This window comes from Apteryx rowi, unplaced genomic scaffold (assembly GCF_003343035.1).
Source record: "Apteryx rowi isolate R43461 unplaced genomic scaffold, aptRow1 scaffold_750, whole genome shotgun sequence".
In the NCBI taxonomy this organism is placed as follows: Eukaryota; Metazoa; Chordata; class Aves; order Apterygiformes; family Apterygidae; genus Apteryx; species Apteryx rowi.
In genome coordinates, this window is record NW_020451039.1 from 173190 (window position 1) to 193439 (window position 20250).

Sequence of the window (20250 nt, forward strand, 5' to 3'; positions counted from 1 at the left end):
TATGAGTTTCTTACAAAGGACATTCCTAAGGAATAAATAAATTAGTTTGCTTCAGTTGGGATGTTACTTCATGTGAAACCTAGGGCTGCTAGGGCTTACTTAAATGGGCTAGTTAATGCACAATAGTGTATGAATTTATAGCTCACTCATTACCCTACTCTCTCTCCATATGTAAATATCCAGGGTGCACCCGGAATATCCTGTAAATTCACATGGCAATGTGATGTCTAGTAGCATCCCATTTCCTAAGAAAAAGGAGAGGCTGGTACATCTTGCTACTGTATATGCCAAAGGAGAGATTGATGTATTTGATGTCCAAAATCTTTGATTTGGATATCCCTGAACTGTGTAGGATTAGTTAAAATCCCTGTTTAACAAACTGACACTTTTTGGTAATGACTTCAGCCAAAGCATGGGCTGTTAACACAGGTGAATTTTTAGGATGTTGAAGTCTACTTTAACATCTGAGTTTGACGGTTCAGGCTAAGTTCTATTCATTCTGGTTCCTTTCATTCTTGAAGTTCTATTAAAAAGGAATTAGTTTGGTTTGGAGAAATTTCAAACAGCTTATGACCAGTTTTTAAGAGTTTTTAAAAAGCTCATGTATAGTAGGATGGTTATGTATAAGGGTGAAATGATATTCAGAGATTCCATCCAAAATGTGTTGCAGAGAAAAGAACCCAGAACATGTTTCTTTCTTTCTGTCTGTCTTTCCCTGTTTTTTTTTTTTTTTTTTGTTCTGTTGATGTTCATGTTGATTTATGCATTGGGTTTTTGTCAGCAAAACAAAAAAGTAATTTCACATGTTCAGTTTGGAGACTTTAAAGTTTTTTTTTTTTCCCTGTCCTTCCTAAGCACAGGAGAAAATGTGGAGAGCTGTCACTCCCACCAAATTTTTATATTAGTCTGATCCTATATCACTCCTGTGTATTTATAATAAAGAAGGGCGAGAGGAGTAAAGTCAGTGAAAAAGTGTAAGGAATCCTGAGCATCTGAAAAAAGAAATTCATAAAGAAAATTTTCAGAATGTCAAGTGAAAACAGAATAATTTTGTTTGCTTTCAAAATGCCTGAGGTTTTATTTTTCTTAATGAATGATGAGCACAAATCAAGGCTAATGTATTTCTATAGAAAGTTTAGATTTCAATTAAATCAGTTATTTTAATGAGATTTTTGTAATAAAAATCAACTTTTAATCCACTTCCCCTGCACTTGATGAAAAGTATTGATGCTGGCTTGTTTTCTGTAGCTCTAGACATCCCATTCAGGAACCTAAACATTTAAGTACCCTTTGTATCTGTCATGGAGATATGAGGACTTACCATAGAGATTAGGTTTGGAGAAAATCATAGGTGTCCCAAGGATTATGGAAGTGCTGTATTTTTTTTTCATTGTTGCATGACAAAGAAGCGAAATAACCAAAACAGTGCTTGGTAAATATTTGAGGTGTCCGACTATCCATCTATAAATATGGTCTGTTTATGTAATCTACTGGCAGGATACCTTGGGCAAAAATAGAGTTCATGAAATAGACAGCAATTTACTTATGTGTATCTTTATTGGAGAGGTGCAATGAGCACGGATTGACCACTCTCTTAAGACCTAATGGAGAAGGACCTGACAGGGAAATCCTAGAAAGAAAAAAAAGCCAAGCTATACATACTCAAAAAAAAAAAAAAAGTATTTTTCAATGGTATAAGGGACAGTTAATCTTGGTTCACATTGACTTTTAACTTTTCTTATTTCAGCATATTGCTCTGACCAAGAACTATTTACATACTTTTCTTATTAGAAGGTTCTATGCAGTCCTGGAAAGTAGTGGTCATACATACTGTATTGCAAGTTTGAAATCTTTGTTTTGATTTTTTTTATCTTGCAAACACTGTGCTTATATGCAAGGTCTATTGTAGCATGTTATTGAAAATGGCTGTTATGAAGCTTGTTAGGATGCTGTGGAAGTACAGCTCTGTAATTCTTGCTTGTATTAGTGCCATGTTTTTTCATAGGATAACTTTTTCCTATCAGTGGAAGTGGTCCTTCTGAATTACTTTTAAGTGACATAAAAATAATTTGACTGTTGAAAAGGCAGTGTGAGGACAGTCTTTTCTTCCTCAATAAAAAGTAGGTCTTGCTTTACTGCAGGAGACTTACTTCACTAGGGTGAAATATTATCATATGTGTATTGCTAAACAGAGAGTAACAGCTACTGTGATATTGAAATAAGCTTGACAGAAATCAATAGCTTATTTTAAAAGATTGTATAAATACTGGGGAACCTTCCATTTAGCAGGTATGTCCTGTGGTGGCTCCTTGAGTGTGAACTGAGTTTCTGGGTGGAGGGAAGAGTCATTCCAGAGAGTGGGCCTAGCGCTACCTGCTTTGCTTGCAGGGACAGTTCTAGGGACTTTCACAGGAGACCAGCAGTACTGGTCACAGTTTGCAGTAGGCCTTAGTGATAAGGGGCTGGGGAGGAGGGCAATTAGTCTTGTCTAATGTCTTTTCTTCAATCAGGAGGTTACAGGGAAGAAAAACTTAAGAGAGTTCAGAGTTTTGTATGAGAGATTGAAGGAAGAAGTGCCTGAGGATAGGAAGGGCATATGCTACCTTACGTTGACTTATATCCTGAGATTTGTATCTGATCAAACAAACAGTGAAAAAATGATTTTTTTTCTTTCCCCCTTGTGTCACTCCAAATTACTGTAGCCTGACTCTTGATCTTACTGAGCATGCATATGCCTTTGGGCAGCTAGTGATAGCTATTTAGTGACTAGCAGAGACTTCCCTTTTATCATGCTCCAACAACATTAGCAGCAATGGAAATCCTTTGTTTGCTAGTGGTGAGATTTCTTGTTTTTTCCCCCTACTTGGAACTATAAGTAAGCTTGTCTTTGAGGATGCTTGGAAAGTCAAAAAAAAATTTTTTTTAATGTATTTTTAACATAAAGAAGGAATTAGAATGGGGTGGTTTTTGAAGAAAAAATGTGTGTGTCAGCTGGAGATGCCTGTAAATAGATGAACAGAAATTGGCCAGATTAAATGCCAAAAGTTTATCATAGTTAATGAATCAGATATCTATTTTGGTACAGCAGGAATACTTGTTATCTGAAATGACTCATCTTCAGTACCATGTGGATAGCTACCTCTAGCATTGTATAAGTCTGTTTCTGTTGTGGAAAGAACTAACTAGCCTGTCCTACTGGAAAGGAAATTAAGTACATTTTGTTTCCTAGCTAGTTTAATAAGGCAGTACTATTGACTGAGACTTACTGCAGGTTATAAATTCAGTGGCAGATAATGGAAACAAATGTGTTAAACAGTAAAAGTCTCTGAGAGCAGAAAGAAAACTCAGCAGAGAGAAGGTGAGATGTGCTGTTTTTTTGACAAAACTCTTAAGTTCTGTTTTTTTAAGCCTATGTGTACGACATTTGTATGTTGTTAAGTCTCTTTCTGAAATGCTACATTTCAGAATTAGATAAAGTAATTGTGAACAAAAGGAATAAGGAAGTAAGAGGAATAAAGTAAAAGGCAACGTTTTGACTAAAGCTTGAGATAGAAGTGCTGATCAGGTAGGGCTGTGTCGTTTTCCATGTTTATGTGTACACAGTTGCATCAATATATGTTAAACATGCTGGAATATATGGAAAGGAATATTACATATCTCTTAGGTTAAGGCTATATAATGAAGAAAGGAGTGGTAGTCATATGAAATGATATCTGTAATGTCCAGAGGTAAAAAAAAAAAAAAAAAAAAAAAAAAAAAGAGAGTTCTTGCATCATTGTTCAAAGAACAGAAATGTATCAGTGTAAAAAGGCTTTGTGTGAAGTAGCTGCCCCATCTCAGTACTTTTATTGAAGTAATAGTTTTTTTTAAAAAAATCTTTCATGCTAAGGGTTTAGGGGTTTTTAAAGGTTCATATAGCATCCTCATTTATTTCAGATCCAGTTCTTCAAAAAAGCCTAAGGGATCAAGAGACCCAGTTTCAGCTGAAGTTTGGTAGAAGGTGACTTTATAGTCTCCTGATCGCTTTGCAAATTGCAATTTTAAACGTCCTTTTCAAAGGAACCTGTAAAATGCTGTTTAGTAGGGACCTTCTTACCCTTGTCTGGTTAGTGGGAGAAAGATAAAATATAAATCATTAATGAGATGCTGTTTGTGAAATGCTCCATAAAATAAAAGTTGTAATTTTTAGTAAATAGCAATGTTTTATTATACACAAACATATTCATCATAAATTTTAAAGGCCCACAAAGAAAAGCCTATTAAAAAAAAAAAGTTATAACAAGCTACCTCCATTTTTGTTATAAGTACAGTCTTTTCTATTTTATACTAATCTGGAACAAAATGTTTGTAAACTTTCATTCATAAGGAAAGCTAGACTGGTCTTCCATTCAAGTCTGTAACAATTATGGTGTTTATGATTAGTAGTATAGGTCCAAATAAAATGGATCTAAGAACTATAGACTCAGCATGCCACACAACAGAAAGAAGAGATACTTTGAAGGTGTGACAAGAGACAGGCTCAGTCAGACGGATATAAAACATCCCACAGAAGGTACCTAAGGACAGCTCTGCTTAGCCTATAGACAATGGCATACAAGCATGAAGACCCTCAGGGTTCTTCCCCTGTATCTCCCTCTGCTGTCTGCAGAAGTACCACCACCTGGTTCACATCACCGTCCTTCTCATTCTTGCTGCAAAGCCACAGATTTTGCAACGTGCAATTATGTGGTAGGGTGTAGAAGCATGGGAAGTTGCACTCAGACAGGATGGAGTAGGCTGCAAGTGCCTCATCTTCTTTATAACCTTTTTAAGGGGAAATATGATTGATTTATTCAAAATCACGGATAAGCCAAAGAGCGAACAATTAATTGTTCATTGTCTCTTCCACTGCGAAAAATTAAGCATGTCGCCTGAAGCTCCTAGTGGCATTTCCAAAGTAAAAACAAGGCTCCGAAATGGGAAGTGGTTCTTCCTGCAATATATAGTTAAACTGTGGAGCTCCCGGCTGCAGGATGCTGTGGATGTTAAAGATCTCCATGGGTTTAAGGGCTGACTGGAGAAATTGATGGAGGAAGAAAAAACAAAGGAGGGATAGGAAATACAGTAGCACAACCTCAGGCTCATGAACTTCCTGAAATGCAGTATTTTGGAGACTGGGAGACTATTCTGTAGAAGTGTAATTATATTTGCCCTGTTCTTGCACTTTTCCCTAGGCACCTCCTAGTGACTAGCATAACAGGAGGAAGAGCTTTTGGGCTGACCCAGTTTAAACATAATCCAAATTTCTGTTCACAAATGTACCGTACAGATTATATTTATTTTTACTAATACTTTATGCATTAGCTATGGCAAAACATATTTTGGGCCAGATCTCTAATAAAGCTCAAAAAAATGTAGCTACGCAATTGTGAGAGTGTGAGTTTTGGCCACATTGGACTATTTATTTATTTTTTGTTCATGCCAGGAACAATGCTGTGTCTTCCAGTTCATTTGTGCAGTATAGTCTAGTGACCGTGTTACTTCTGGGTACAATCATTCATCAAGCTGTTTTGGGCTAGGAAACTGTCAAGGAAAAACTTGTAGAGATTATCAACTTATGTTTTTTTGTTTGTTTGTTTTGTTTTTTCAAATCAGATTCATTTAGTATATAAATATATCTTTTTAGCCAAAACGATGTAATTCTCCAAACTTTCCATGGTAGAAAGTAGAAAATAAAATGGCAATAAGACACTGGTCAACAGCAAGTCAGTGCTTGCTTCTGTTGTCAGTGGACAGTTTCCAGAAATGTCTCCTGTTTCTTTTGCAATTATATTAATATATTCTACTTGACAAGTGAGGAGAAGAGACTACCAAAGCTTTATACTCCCCCATCTTTCCTCCTTTATAATGTGGCTTCCAGGACTGGTAAAAATGATGATGCTCTTTTGTTCCTCAGCTGTGTAAAGTTAAGTCTTTCACTGGGCAATACAAGGGATGCCAACTGTGAACCTTTTTCTTTAATTAAAAAAAAAAAAAGGAAACACAGAAAAACCCTTGTGCTGAACTGTGTAGGAAAAACAGCACAGGAAAGAAAGGAAAGGAATTTTCTGATTTTCTGAAACTAAACTAAAAAAAAAAATCTTTTGAATTTTCCACCCCTGCCTACCACCTTCTATCTGTGATACCAGGAGTGAACAGAAATAGGCACGCGGATCCTTTTGTATTTCCAAATCTGTAACCATGTCTTACCAAAACAACTTGTAGCTTGTGCTGTCTGTGTTGGGATTGACATTGCTTCATTGCTTTCCAGAGCAATGCATATATGAATTGACACATACATGAATTAACATGTATGCAATCATGTTTCTTACTTTCTCTGATCAGTGAAATGGTGCCTCTTATTTCTCAAGTGTTTCATTTTTACTTTAGAGAAGATTAACAGGTCTAAAGAAGTCTTGGCATCACGGTGTTACTCTCTGAACATGATACTAAAACCCTGATATAGTGTAAGGATCTCCATGGTCACAATTTTTCTTGCTCCAAATTGCTTTATGCAGGGCTTTGGAGCCACTGGAATTGTTGGCTGTTACAATTTTTGGTCCAGGCCCATAAAGAGGCCTAAATCATCACTGTAAAAATAATGTGACCAACTCTCTGTCAAGGATGTACCCAGAAGGTTGTTATAGGGCAGCTGGAAAAATTCTGGTTGCAATAAGTCAGGAGAACGTAATGGTGATGGTAATGTAGATGTGGAAGGATTCATTTTATATTAAGAAATTTATGAAAAGGAGCAGACAAGGTTAGAGCTGAATCATATTGCATTTGTTGATACTACATGTCATGTGTTTTTCCCTTGTGAATGCTGATTTGGTAAAATTTGCCCTGAAGGCTGTTTGCACAAGTCTTGCAAATAGAATCCTCAAAAAAGCCTTGCATAAACACCACATGCATCTGTTTAATAGGAGCTTTGTCGTTTACAACTTCTTGGTTTATCTGTCATTTATGTTCTTTGTTTTGAGTTATTGTTTACACTTCAGGATTTTTTTAAAAAATCATTAAAGATGGTGTTTGGATATCAATTTAATGAGCATCATTATAGCTGCTTTACATAATAAAAAGGTACATAAAGGCAGGAAAGCAACCAATAAGTGATTTTTCCTCATACTAACAGCTGTATCGGGACAGATATGTATGTAAAGAAAGACAATCTAGGTGATTAGAAGGAGAAATTGAGGAAGAGACAGATTATAAAAGTATACCGTGGGATTTTTTTTTTTATTTAAAAAAAACATCTACTAGCAAATTATACCAACTGTGTTGGCTTACTTTGCTATAGGATGATGTTTTATAATTTTCTCCTTAAGTTCAAGGGAACTTTTTTCCTGTGAATTATGAGCCAGTGTGTTGGCTTTATGTAAATTCACCACCTATTTTTGAATAATAGGGAAGGAAAAAAAGAAATCATTATGCTAAAAAATGTAGCAAATGCAGAAGACCCTCACATTCCAGAAAAATTGAAAAAATTAAAATAATGAATGGAAGGCAAACGCTGTGTATATTTAATGCTTTGATAGGATTTGGAATTCCAACACAGAACTGAACTTAGCTTAACAAGAACTTCCTTTGATTAAATGAAATTTAGTAACCCTGCAAAGTTTCATCTCAGTTGTGTGTGTCAATTTTCAAGAATGCAATTCTTTGTTTCATCTGCACCATTTGAATGGCAATTGACTGTAGAAAATGGTTACGACTTTTGAAAAGAGGAATTACTTCTTTGGACAATTCCATAAAAGAGCATTAATGCAATGCAGTTTGCTTTTTGATCAGTTTTATATTTTTTCCTTGCAATTATCTTTTTCACAGCCTCTGTTTATTCTGTACTATGGAGATATAGCAGTGTATTTCCATGTATGGGACCCAATTCATCTGCTGCTGATTTTTGTTTAGTAGCAATATAATAATCTGAAAGTTTTGTTCATTTCCTCTTGGGACATCTGTGCGTTTAGTAAATACAGGATGTGGTGATTTCAGGAGAGAGGCTATTTCCAGGCACATTAAATGCTTCTGAACAAAAGTTATTCTTTGTAAAATGTTTTGATGTCATTTTTGTCTCAGTTATGTCTTGCATGTTTAATTCCCTATGGGTCTTTTCAAAAAGTTTCAGCAGCATAGATGATCTTTTCCTATAAAGAAAACATTGACTAGGTTCTCAAAAAGTATAGTTTCCCAAACCTATGTATATGAGCATGAATTCATTTGCACAGGCAATTGTGCAAGCATTACTTCATAGCTCTTTCTTTGCTAGTGCTTATTCTTCTCGCTGAATTCAGCAGATAGATAGTTTACTTCTGTTGTAGGTGAACTCAAGAGTGGACCCTGATTTGACTTACTGCCTACTTAAGAGCAAGGAGTTGAAATAAGATGTTTGTAAAAATTGAAATCCTTTTCAGAGGTGTTAACCCTCTTTGTTTTTTTTAATATTACTTCAAAATAGGCAGAGCTGGGGTGAAATTCTTCAGTCAAATAAAGCTAGGAAAGGCCATTTCACAGAGTAATGGATACAGTTCAGATTAGCCAGGATTAATTCATGGAATACAATGGAGAACCTTCCTGAATTCCTGACAGACTGCCCCAAATCTGGGCACTTCTGGGGTATAATTCTTTATCATAGAACAGTTCACATGACAGGCTTACCTGTCTCTCAGTTCTGCGAAAAGGGAGGTGATTTAGCAGGTCTGCCTTGGACCTGGAGGTCTACGAGTCTTCTCATTCCCTGTTCATGAAAGATATTTTTAGAGTTGCAAGCCCTAAAATGCTAGCCCTTGAGTTGGAACAATTTTACTAGTAGGATTTCCATCATCTGAAGCTTGGGGGAAGACAGCATGGTTAGAGCATTCAAATTCTTGACCATGAAGGCAAGATCTTGACAATTCTGGGAAGCTCCTCTGTAACTGGAAGTAGGCTCATGGATATAAAAGAGGGGCCTGGAAGCCCAAATGATACTGGTTGTCAACTTAACTAAACAATAGCAGGTCCAAAAAGCACATTTCATGTTATTAACTTCTTGTTTTAGTGCTTCTGAAGTTATCAGAATTCCCATTTTCCAAAACTTTTCTTCTATTTTAGATTAAAAGGCTGCAAATCAACTTTTTTTTTTCTTCTTTCTTTCCATCCAGATCTAAAAATAAATTCAGATTGGTTTCAGTTTGTGTGTAGGGTGAAAGTCTGGTTTCATTCTATTTTTAACAATTCATTTCTAATTCAATATGATCCTACAGATGTGAAGTAAAGACACAGTTCTAGTATGCACACACCTATTCAATCAGCAGAAAAACTTACAATTTCTGGGGATCAACCTCTTTCTGCAATGTTACTTTTCCTTTAAATAATTGCAATTTCAGCTAATACTTGATTCCAATGGGGAAAAAATAGGTTTCTCTGATACGCCAGTTTTTGCTTCAGAGCAAGGAGCAGCTGTAATGAAATGGTGCAATAATGGTGTAAAAGAAAAAAACAAAGGAAAACTTTAAACAGACCCTCTAGACAAATGACACGAAAGACTTCTGCAGACAGCATGTATGAATTAGTGATACTAGTGATGAATGAAAACCTTATTGGTTTGAATCTCCTTTTGATTTGTTAACTACCTTTGGGCCACAGTATACAGCTTTTAACCTTATTTGAGAAATATTTATGTTGTACTTGTTTTGTATGTGAGTTAATCCCCATCCTATATTGTTCAATTTTTAACTCCACAGTGACTTAGAGGTATTTTAATTTTTTTGGCTTAAAGTTGAGGAATGAAAACTTTAAGGGGTGAAAATAAAAATATAGATGTACTTGGTCTTTACTAGAATAAAGATGAGTTTTATCTTGACGAAACTGGGCTCTAACTAAATATGACACAGGCTATTCACATAAGTGGTACCCTTCAGAGTTCATCTGAGGCTAGTAACAATTCATTTCCTTGTCAAAGAAGATTACAACTGCCATTAAGATGGATTTTTTGTTGTTGTTGGGAACAGTAGAGATTTGTTTTAAAGATACCATAATTGGATAGTGCTGGTTTGATATCACTGCAGGAATTTCTGGTTGTTATTACCTTATTATTTGGCACAACTGTCAGGTAAACAGGCAACAAGAATAAGTCAGGAACAGCTTGAAAACCAATTGGATGGCAACTCTTGCTTTGACAACACCCTTTTTTTTTTCTTTTTCTTAAAACAAAAGCAGGAAAACAGTTTTTGCTCAGTTCTGCAGCCCATTATATTCCATAGACTGTGTTCAACTCTGAAGTTCAGTTTTCATTTCTGTAGTTTGCCAGATTATTTCAGTTTGGTTGTACCCAAGAATCAAAATAAGCATAAGAATGCATGGCCCGCTCAGGATTTCTCTCAGATTCCCAAATAGGATATCTTTTGATTTAAAGCCCTGTAGTTTCAGTCTGTGAGGTGTGTATTTCTGCCTGTTTTGATAATTTAGCTAAATAGTTTTTCTCTGCAAAATGTCATGCATGTACAATCAATAAATACGTCTTTAACACAGATAAAATACCAAGTTTCAATAGCAACCTTCCTTACTCAAGAAGATTAGCTATATGAACAAATACTACCTTAGGTTCTGTGTTAGGTTTCTCCTGTGATACAGATAACAATATATATCATAGCTGAATCTACTTCTGCAGTTAAAAATGCAGAAAACCAGCTACTGCTTACATTCATTCATTAGCTTTTGGTGCGTGCAGACTCAACAGAAGATGGTATTTGGTTAGGCAGCTCGATAGCTGAGTTCTTTCATCTGCTCGTTAAGGATTTAGCTTTTCCATTCATCTTGTCTAATGAGGTTTCAGCAAGAGAAGGGGTCACTTAGGTGTGGGTGGGTGATCTCTGTGGCTAATGACCAGAATAAGATGATGGTTGAGACCAGTGTTCCAGAAACTGAGTCAGCTCGGGGCTATTAAAAACTTCCCTCTGTGTCCTCCCACAAGGCTACACCTGGCATAGGCAGGGAGATGTAAAATGGAAAAGAAACTAACACTTTAGTCTGTGAACCTGAGAGAAAAGAGAAAAGAGAGATATATACTATTATTTATTATTAATGTCATATTTTATATGACATTATTTATGTGACATGTAATAGCATGTTGTTATGTCTCTGTTCATTTCTCAGCACCAGTCCAGTTTCTTTCTATCTTGAGTGCAAATGCTTAAGACTTAATGTTATGATTTTGCATTAGAAACAGAATTTTTGTTTGGAGCAATAGTAAAGCCAAAGCATAAAGAAATTTCATAATATTGTGAGACAAATTTAGTCTCATATTCATGTATCAAAAGTAATATTTTTATAATAATTCTTATTTGATCAGTGGTAAGTCAGAAGCTAAAGCTTTTTTGTTTCATTTTGTTTTGCCACGAAAATAGTAAAACACTGATCTTAAGAGAAATTGTAAATTTGTTCCAAATGGGAATATACCTCAGAATGTTTCTGGTTTTCCTTTGTTTATGAATTAGCTCAACAAAAAGAACAAAACAGAATTTTCTAGTTATGAAACAGTCTGTCATAAATATTCAGGTGGTTGTTTATAGTAAAATAATTTAAAGATTAATATGGGAGAGCAACTTAATTCTGTCAGATGTAAATCTAGTGACATCATCTTTGGTGGTTTACAGGCAAAGTCCTTCAGTTGGACTCATAAGCTTAAATTTGTGCTCTCACCTAATCAAACCTAAAGAGTGGTGTAAATTCCATCTCTGATTGAAGGAAGAGTATGAAAAATATATTTAAAAAACATACTACCCTCATGTTCTTTTAATTTGTAAATGAAGAAGAGGCAATTTGGAGCTGAATCATGGTGCTGGAAACAAATGATGCAACTTGCAGGTCCAGAGTCTGTTCAGTTGCCCATAATCATCAAGGAGGGGTACTTGTAAGGGCAATAGGAAGACTTTTGCATGCACTGCTTTGAAGTAGGCTATGTTCCAGTGCACAGTGTGCAAGGTGATACCTTGGCTGGAGCATCATTTCCTGTTAACGGTGCCCACAAAAGCAAGATGGCTGCAGTTCTCTTGCTTTTGGTTCTTACTCCTGCCCCCAAATTCATCTTGCTTCGCTTCTCTTTCTCTTCCTCCTTTTTTCTGCTCCTTTCTTTTTTTCTTCTTCCACTTTGGTTTTTATAAGTTCTGCTCCAGCTTTGCCTGCTTTACCTGATTTATTTCAGGACCAATTTTGTGTTCTTGGAAATCCAGAAAGAAACAAACTGTCATGTGAATTTCAAAGACTGTGTGCTCTAGAACTTGAAGCCTTGATGTAATATTTATTATTTAATAATTTATTTTTCTTTTCATAGGGATCACACTTTATAGCCAACCCTATGGGGGAGCCTTCCTGGATGAGGACAAAATGTGAGCAAACTCTTAAACTGTACGAAAGAGCTTCAGTGAGCAGACAGTTCAAACTGCTCATTTAATAAGCACGTATGTTGCATGCAGTAGATGTAGTAACTTGAGATGCACAGTTGAGTTACAATCAGTGAAGTATTTTCTCCAGTCTGCTGATTATATGTCCAGTCCACTGTTTATATCAGATACGTTTATATTATTTAGTAGACAAAAATACGGAACTTACCCTGTCTGTGCTTTCAAAGGTATTTGTGAGCAGGTCATTCTCAAGCAGATTAACTGCTTGAAACGATTGACATGTTTCTAAACTTTAATTTGCTGTAAAGGGGGAAATACTGGCAAAAGCTTCACTTTAATGTTCACACTTTGAAACACAGGTTGTGTTCTGTAACTCATGTATAGTTTTGTAAATTAAAACATCATCTTGTTCCAGTTCTCTAATGAGTTGTTGAGAGTGTACAAACATGGTGTTTGCATGCAGGATTGAAGTCCAAATGTCTATTGTCTTCCTCAGGCAACACCTATATTGCATGAACAGATAATAATTACATATTTGTTTAAGTAAATAATAGTTTTTCTGGTAAGGAGTTGGACTTGAAAATGTTTTTTTTTTGCCCTGTGTTTTCATTATGCCATTCTGCTTTGGACTCTAGAATGGAGAATGTTCGTCAGTGTGGGGTAGCACTGTGTATCATGTTGGGTTTCTCTATCCTTACTGCCTCTATTGGAAGTGCTATAGTAAAAGACAGAGTATCTGGCACAAAACGCTTGCAGCACATCACAGGCCTTGGATACAGAGCCTATTGGCTTGCGAACTTCTTCTGTGATATGGTATGTACCATGTGGGGCAGCATGTATCTGGATGTGACCTCTTGACTGTTTTGATACAACTTAGCAAAAGGAGATATGGTCACAAAACATAGGAATTAAATTTGAACTATGTAGAGCAATAGCTTTCAGCTGTCGTGTGTTAACAGTCATTGGGGCACTATTCCTGCTTTAGTACTGTGAGATAAAATTCTATAAGACAGGGATTGTGCTCCCTGTTTTTCAAAGCTGAATTGTAAGATGGTAAAGTGCCTGCTAGCTTTAGGCACCTACACTGTTTTACAAATAAAAGGAAGCTGGCTAATCACCCTCGAGAGAGGTCTTCCACGTAGCAGTTCATAGCAGGAGTTTCAATGTTTTGACCTGCCATTGGTGAGGCCTCTCAGATTATGGAAGAAGCCTGAAGATACTTGTCAGCTACTTTAAAGACTGTCTGTTGGTGGATGATATGAGATGTACTCGTAGCTGGTGCCTCCTATTTCTGGCAAGATAGATAGTGGAATGTAGTATTTATGAATTCATATACACAGAATGTCCTAAATCAGAAAATGGCACAGTCTCTGTTGCGAAAAATTATTTTTCTCAAAGTAATTTCTATCATTATTGGCATTACAAAATAGTATTTTCTGTATGCAATTCATGAACAAATAGGAAAACCTGAAAATTTTCTCTTCCTTTGAAAATATGAGGAAAAATGTTATTTTTCCCTAAACCTTACTCACCCTTTAGACCAAGTGCAAAGACACAAATGCCAGTTAGAACTAACTGGCAAGTCACATTTAAGCCATCATAGTTAAATGATTACTGAAGTAGGATTTTTTTTGCTTTCTTTCTTCAAGCCCGAGAAATTGTTCTCTATTCAGGCCAATAAGCAAAGGTGGGGAAATAGAATCCACTTTCTCAACTGGCTAATTGCCAGTTGCAGATTTTTCATCAGCTGTATAAATGGATCCAAAGGGCTCCCATTACACATAGATTTCATGAACTTTCTTCTAATATCTTTTGCAAAGGTGATTCTTTAAAAACAAACTACAGAATTTCTTTATAATATATGCATAAAGTGTATGTGTATGTCCCTTTCTGAAAGGCTTTTGCATAATTCACTTGTGATGAGGCTTGCGATATCAGTGTGTTTGCAGGAAATTTGAGTTAGGCCATCTACTTCTGGGAAAGGTATAAAGTTCCTATTCGTAAAGAACTCAGGTTCTGCATGCTGGTAGTTTACTTAATAGCTGTTTTTAGTTGTAGGAACTTTCCAAGAAGATGGCGTTTTGGCTTGGGAGGTTGGTGTCAGAGGCAGTAGTGAACAAGTGGAGTCAACTGGTTATTCCTAAGTAACACAAAGATTTCTGGCCACAGGAATCTTCTGCACCTTGTTTGCATGCTAAACTGGGCTCTAACACAGGCAATGCAAAGGGCTAAATGAACTTCCTTGCCAGGAACAGAGATTTTCGCAACACTTTATTCTCATTCAAACTATTCTAAATCAGAAACATTAGAGCTTCACCCATCCATGCTTGAAATCACGACTTTTACACTCGAGGAAGCTTGAAGTAAGAGAACATTTATCCAGAAGTTATTTACTTAGGCAGTCAATCTTTATATTCCCTTTGCTGCTGTTGCAGCAGGCTTCAGTAAGAACTTAGTCCTTCGTCATTCAGCTTCTCCTTGTGCAGCAAAGTCAACTTCTTGTTATTTTTTGTCAATCTCTTCCTTTGAAAATATTCTCACAAATTCGGCATTGTACTGCATCATCAATCATGATCTGAGAAAGAACAGACACCGCTTTAAATGCTAATTGTGCTGCACTTAGGGACACTGAACACATGAATATAGAAACTGTTAAATTTGAACTCCTTCCACACATTAAGTGTTACAGGTTGTGTCTGGTATTATTTGTAATGAAATCTTTACTAGACTGCAAATGTATTAGATTTATGAAACTACTGTCTTGAGAATCTGGCTGTTCTTGGTGTATATATGCATGTGAATATTGTTCATTACTGTGTTCCTCAAATGAAAAATGTATAAATTTCATGACAGAGTTGCTTTCTATAGATTGATCTTGTGTCACTGTAGGGACAAAATTAAGGTTTTATGCTGGCATTTCTGCTTCGTGCATCCCAAACTTTTATAACATACTGTTCTTTCAGGTAAGATTTTTTACAGAATTTAATGCTAAAACTTATTTATTTAAAAAGTCCCAGGTCTGTTGAAACAAATCAGGACTTAGACGCTTTGTGCCTCCTCTAATGTATGTTTTTAAAAAGCTCCAGAATAACTGAAATCTAAATCTGTGGAATGCTGTTGTATATTTGTATACGGCACTGAATAAGGTAGACCGCGAACAAGATCAGAATATTACGTTTGTCTCTACATTTTGCTTCATTGTCCTTCTCTTAAATCTTAAAAAATAACTATTTTCATATTGGCAAAGAAGTAATGCCCTGTGGTTTAAGTCTGAGGAGTTTTGCATTGCACTTCAGTATGAAAGTCTGATTTTAGCAGTTAGGATACTGTTTTTTTAATACTCTGAATATTTAARCAGACCTTGATTAATATTCATTTGTTACTTTTATTGCAGTTGCATCTCAGAATCCCAGCTATATTAGAAGGTTAGATGTTGCATCACACAGAAAAGGAGTCAGTCACTGCCCTAGAGAGCTCAGTTTTAATGCACAGAGCAGGTAGACAGTGAGAAGGGAGCTGAGAGCAGGTCTTTCACATCACGTGGTTGTTAGATGAGAGCAGAACCCAGCTCTCTTGAGTGCTTGGATATGAATCCCCTGTACTGATCTCATTCCCCACTACAAAGTATTTTGCTAACGTTATATCAGGAGACTTTTTATCAAATGTTAACCCTGTTGCCTAGTGGCTAAATGCTTTGTCTGTTCCTATTAGAAGTTGTCATTTGCTTCATCTGCACACATTGTCCTTCATTAAAGTCTCTTTTGAAATCGTATCCTTAATATTCTCCTATGCCTGCAGCACAAATCAGTGAAACTGCTGCTCCTGGGTCCTAGCCTGTGTATTCACAGTATAGTTTGGGGCTTTGGAGTGATAGTCCCATATGGACCCATTATCTGGAAGAGTTAGCTTGTTAAACAGACATGTTGGAAAGGTCAATAGAAATGGAAATGAGGAAAATATTCTGTATTTGGATTTTATTTTGTCAGGGTCAGTTACATGTGTACATCTGTGTGTAAGGAGGGGGGCAGTTTCACAGCCACAGTGAACCATGAAATATCAGTGGTTTTCTGCCTAATTCTGCTTAACTCATAGGGTAATTATACTCCAAATATGGAAATGTTAAATTGTAAAGCCCTTCTATGCTAATTGAGAAAGACCAAGAAGCGATACTCACCTGCTAAGTGCCCTTTTTTCTTGTGTTTCTAGCTGTTTTACATGGTTCCAGTCACCCTATGTGTTGGTGTTATTACTGCCTTCCAGCTATCAGCCTTCACTTTCCGAGAGAACTTGGCAGCCACCGTTCTCCTGCTGATACTCTTTGGGTATGTGATTGGAAATGTTACTATGGCATTATGGCGTGTAAGAAACAAACAAAAATCTTTAGGCTTGGTTTGCACCTACTGCTGGATGCATGATTTTCTGTCCTTGGAAATGATTATGATTCAGCAAAAGATAGTGAGAAAACAAGTTGAAACATGAGACTTAAAGTTCCACAGGGAAAGGGGAGGGAGACTTATAAGCAAAGTACTGGAAATGTCTCAAGGAAATACTCAGCCTGTATAACAATTATTTACTGTTAGAAATTGATTGTATGTTATCTTCCAGAAAGGTAGTAAAATAATGGCACAGTCAGGCCAGGTTTCCAGTGGTTAGCTGTGGAGAATGTCATCAAGAACTGAAGATGTGACTGTCTTTTATTACAGTCTACCCATTTTCTGTAATTCTGTAATTTAACAGAACTCCAGGAACTTACATTTCCAGTAAGAAGACTGGCCAAACTGGAGCTCTGGACTGGTTGAAGAATTGTCTTCAACTGATATTGTGAGATAGGAAAAGTCCTCCCATCTCACCCTCTCACTTAAGTTTTATATGAAAAAAGTTATAAAAACATAAAATAACTTGTTAAACAGAGGGCTAGTTTCTCTATATAATGAGTGTACCCTGTGCTCAGTCAAACTAATGATCTGTGTGCAGTCCCAGGTGATGTGAGAAATGCTGAAGATGAATAATTAAGGGATAAGCATTCTGAAGAAGAATTCTCTTCCTTATCTCAAGCAACTAATGGTTGCTATCTTCATAGGTGGGATTGCATATCCTCAGAGGCAGATGCTTAGATAATGAAATACAACTGTGCTCATTAGGGAATCACAGGGAAAGAGAATAGAAGGACTTTCTGTAAGGTCAGGACATGTCCCATCCAAGGAATAATCTCAGATAAATACTTTAAAAAACTTAGTCTGTTTTCATCTTGAAACTGATTTCAAGATTTCATGCCTCCAGCAACTCTTTTTGGAAAACTATTTCAGAATCTCAATGTCTGGATGCATTCTATTAACTTCTAGCCTAAGTGTGTTTGGAGCCATGCTTTATACTTCTCCCCCATCAAACATCTTTTACTAGGCCAAGCAACATCTCTCAAGGACATTCCATATCATAAACTTCAGAGTTGCCGCTTTTCCTGTTTTACCCATTACTCACCCTAACTAAACATTCAATGCGATGAAGCATGTTGTGGTCATTGCATCCTTCCCCACCACTGTGCATTGTTTATTTAATTCTCACTTATCGGCATTCCATAATGCATTTTTTTCTCTTAAAATCACATTTTTCTCTTTAAGTTACACTTGTGCAACTTTTCTGATCTAGAATAAAGGCAGAAATAGCCCAATTACATAGAAGTTAAACCATATGCCAGAAGGGTATGTGCTTGAAGGAATAGTCAACAAGTTCCTCGTGTACTACTTTAAAGCAGATTTACTAGTGCTTTAAAAGTTTTACGGTCTCATAACTAAACTGCATTTATTTTCCTTTTAGTAGTAGCAGAAGTGTTTTATAATGCTACAATTTAAGCTCTTTTGTTCAATATGCTCTCTGTTGCTCGCAAAATAACAAATTATAGCTAAAGTTGAAGCTGACTTTTTCAGTTGGGAAGGAGGAGTTAGGATAGGAATGTAGGCTTGACTGGCAGATACTTTTGAGTCTGTGTTTGAACATCATACAACTTTAGTGCTATGTATTTGGAAATTCTTACTCACTTCTTAACATCTGTAAGTGAATAAGTTAAATTTTCCTTTCATTTATGCTGGAGTAACAGCACTTTAAACCATGTCTCTCTCCTAAGCTCTGTTTCCAAAGTTGGACTTGTATTTACACTACTGTAATTCAGAGCAAAATTTAGAACTGTGATTTCAGTATGTGCATGAAGGGAAGAAAAGATTGTGTGATTAAGACTGTCAACAGGATGCTAAAAAATATCTTGAACACTATTACAATCTTCCTTTGAGACCCTAACCAAGTCACTCAATCTTTCTCTTGCTGTAAACTGAGGACAACATCACTATTACTTCACAGCAGGAYTGGAAAGTTTGTTTCCTAAGGTAAAATGTTTTGGTGTTCTCAGATGAAAATGTTTGTCTATAAAGTACAAAATACTGAGCTTAAAAGGGACTTTTATGGCTCATAGTCTAAACTACTGTCTAATGCACTGAAGAAGTGAAGTCACAGATTTTTGGCTAGCTGCTCTGGCGTTGAGCTTAATAAAATAACTATGTATACATATATTAGTATTATATATGCTACATATATATTTATGGTCATGCATTAGTGTGTGCTGATACCTGTGCTCCTTGCAGTCTATATGCTGTTTGTTTTCTGTTAGGTATGTCTGGCACTATGTTGAATGGAAAATTAATTTCTTTTACATGGCATTCATACTCATCTAATTCTCTGGGGTATTTTTTAGCCCAGATAGACTGTCTCACTGTTCTTAATACAAAATATGACTCCTCCATTTTGAATGGGCATCAGCTGACATCTCTGAGCTCAGGATTACTTCCCTACTCCTTTAAACATTTGCATAGAAGATCGTGTAGCTAGGAACCTGCTGTCATATTACCATTGTGCTGTGTGGTAACTATGGACTCATTTTTTATGGCTAACACTCTACTAACTGGTAGTCTGCTGTGATAATTAATAATGCTAAGATGATTTCTCTGGCATATTTCAGTTCTCAGGTATCACTGGCAGTATTAGTACCAGTACCAAGGATTTATGGTTGCAAGAAGTGGTTGCTCAGCATCTATGATTTAGATTTCAAATATTTGGTTTTAACTTTTTAACTGTATCTCTGTGTAAGAGGATTGTTGAAAGTTGCATGGTTTTGTGACCATTTAGGAACTAGGGTTGTGAGCTTTCTGGAACAGTGAAAGTAAAAATTTGCAGTTCATAAAAACGGATCGTGTCTGCCCATCATAGGGCAGCTCGTAAGTATACATCTACAGAATAATAAGGTAAGTTGGTCAAGAAAATATATTGCAAATTTGTCCTCCCTTCTCAGCTGGTGCAAAGGCTTGCATATCTTAAAAATAGGGAGTACCATTGTTGTTTCTATTATGGTAACTGTCAGGGTGTGGGGGGTTGTTTTTTTGTTTCTTTTCTTGTTTTTTTTTCTTTTTTGGAGCCCAAAACATAACTTATTTGTGGTAAGTTTTTGTTTTTGTTTTTTTTTTAAATTTGTTTCAGATATGCAACTTTACCGTGGATGTATCTTGTATCCAGATTCTTCTCAAGTTCAGAAGTAGCTTTTATTTCTTACATCTCCTTAAACTTTGTGTTTGGCCTCTGCACCATGCTGGTGACTCTCTTACCTCGTTTGTTAGCTATAATTTCTAAAGCGCAGGTCAGTATAAAACTTTAGCTTTATGTTAGTCGTGAGAGGTATATATGTGCACACAGACATGCGTATGTGTAAACAAGTGTGCATGTGTGTATATATATATAAATATATATATATGCACATACACACAAACAAGACTTTTTCCAACTGAAGAACTCGTGTATTTTAAACATTCTTGAT

At 36.2% G+C, this 20250-nt stretch overlaps 1 protein-coding gene across 1 annotated transcript in view; it reads left to right on the plus strand.

Moving 5' to 3' along the window:
- Nucleotides 1–20250, plus strand: part of ABCA13 (ATP binding cassette subfamily A member 13) — a 201325-nt gene that overhangs the window by 134080 nt on the left and 46995 nt on the right. Inside the window, exons 44-47 of the mRNA XM_026088100.1 lie at nt 12326–12380; nt 13031–13208; nt 16602–16717; nt 19917–20073. Coding sequence (XP_025943885.1) covers nt 12326–12380; nt 13031–13208; nt 16602–16717; nt 19917–20073 — 506 coding nt within the window. The remainder of the gene's footprint in view (nt 1–12325; nt 12381–13030; nt 13209–16601; nt 16718–19916; nt 20074–20250) is intronic.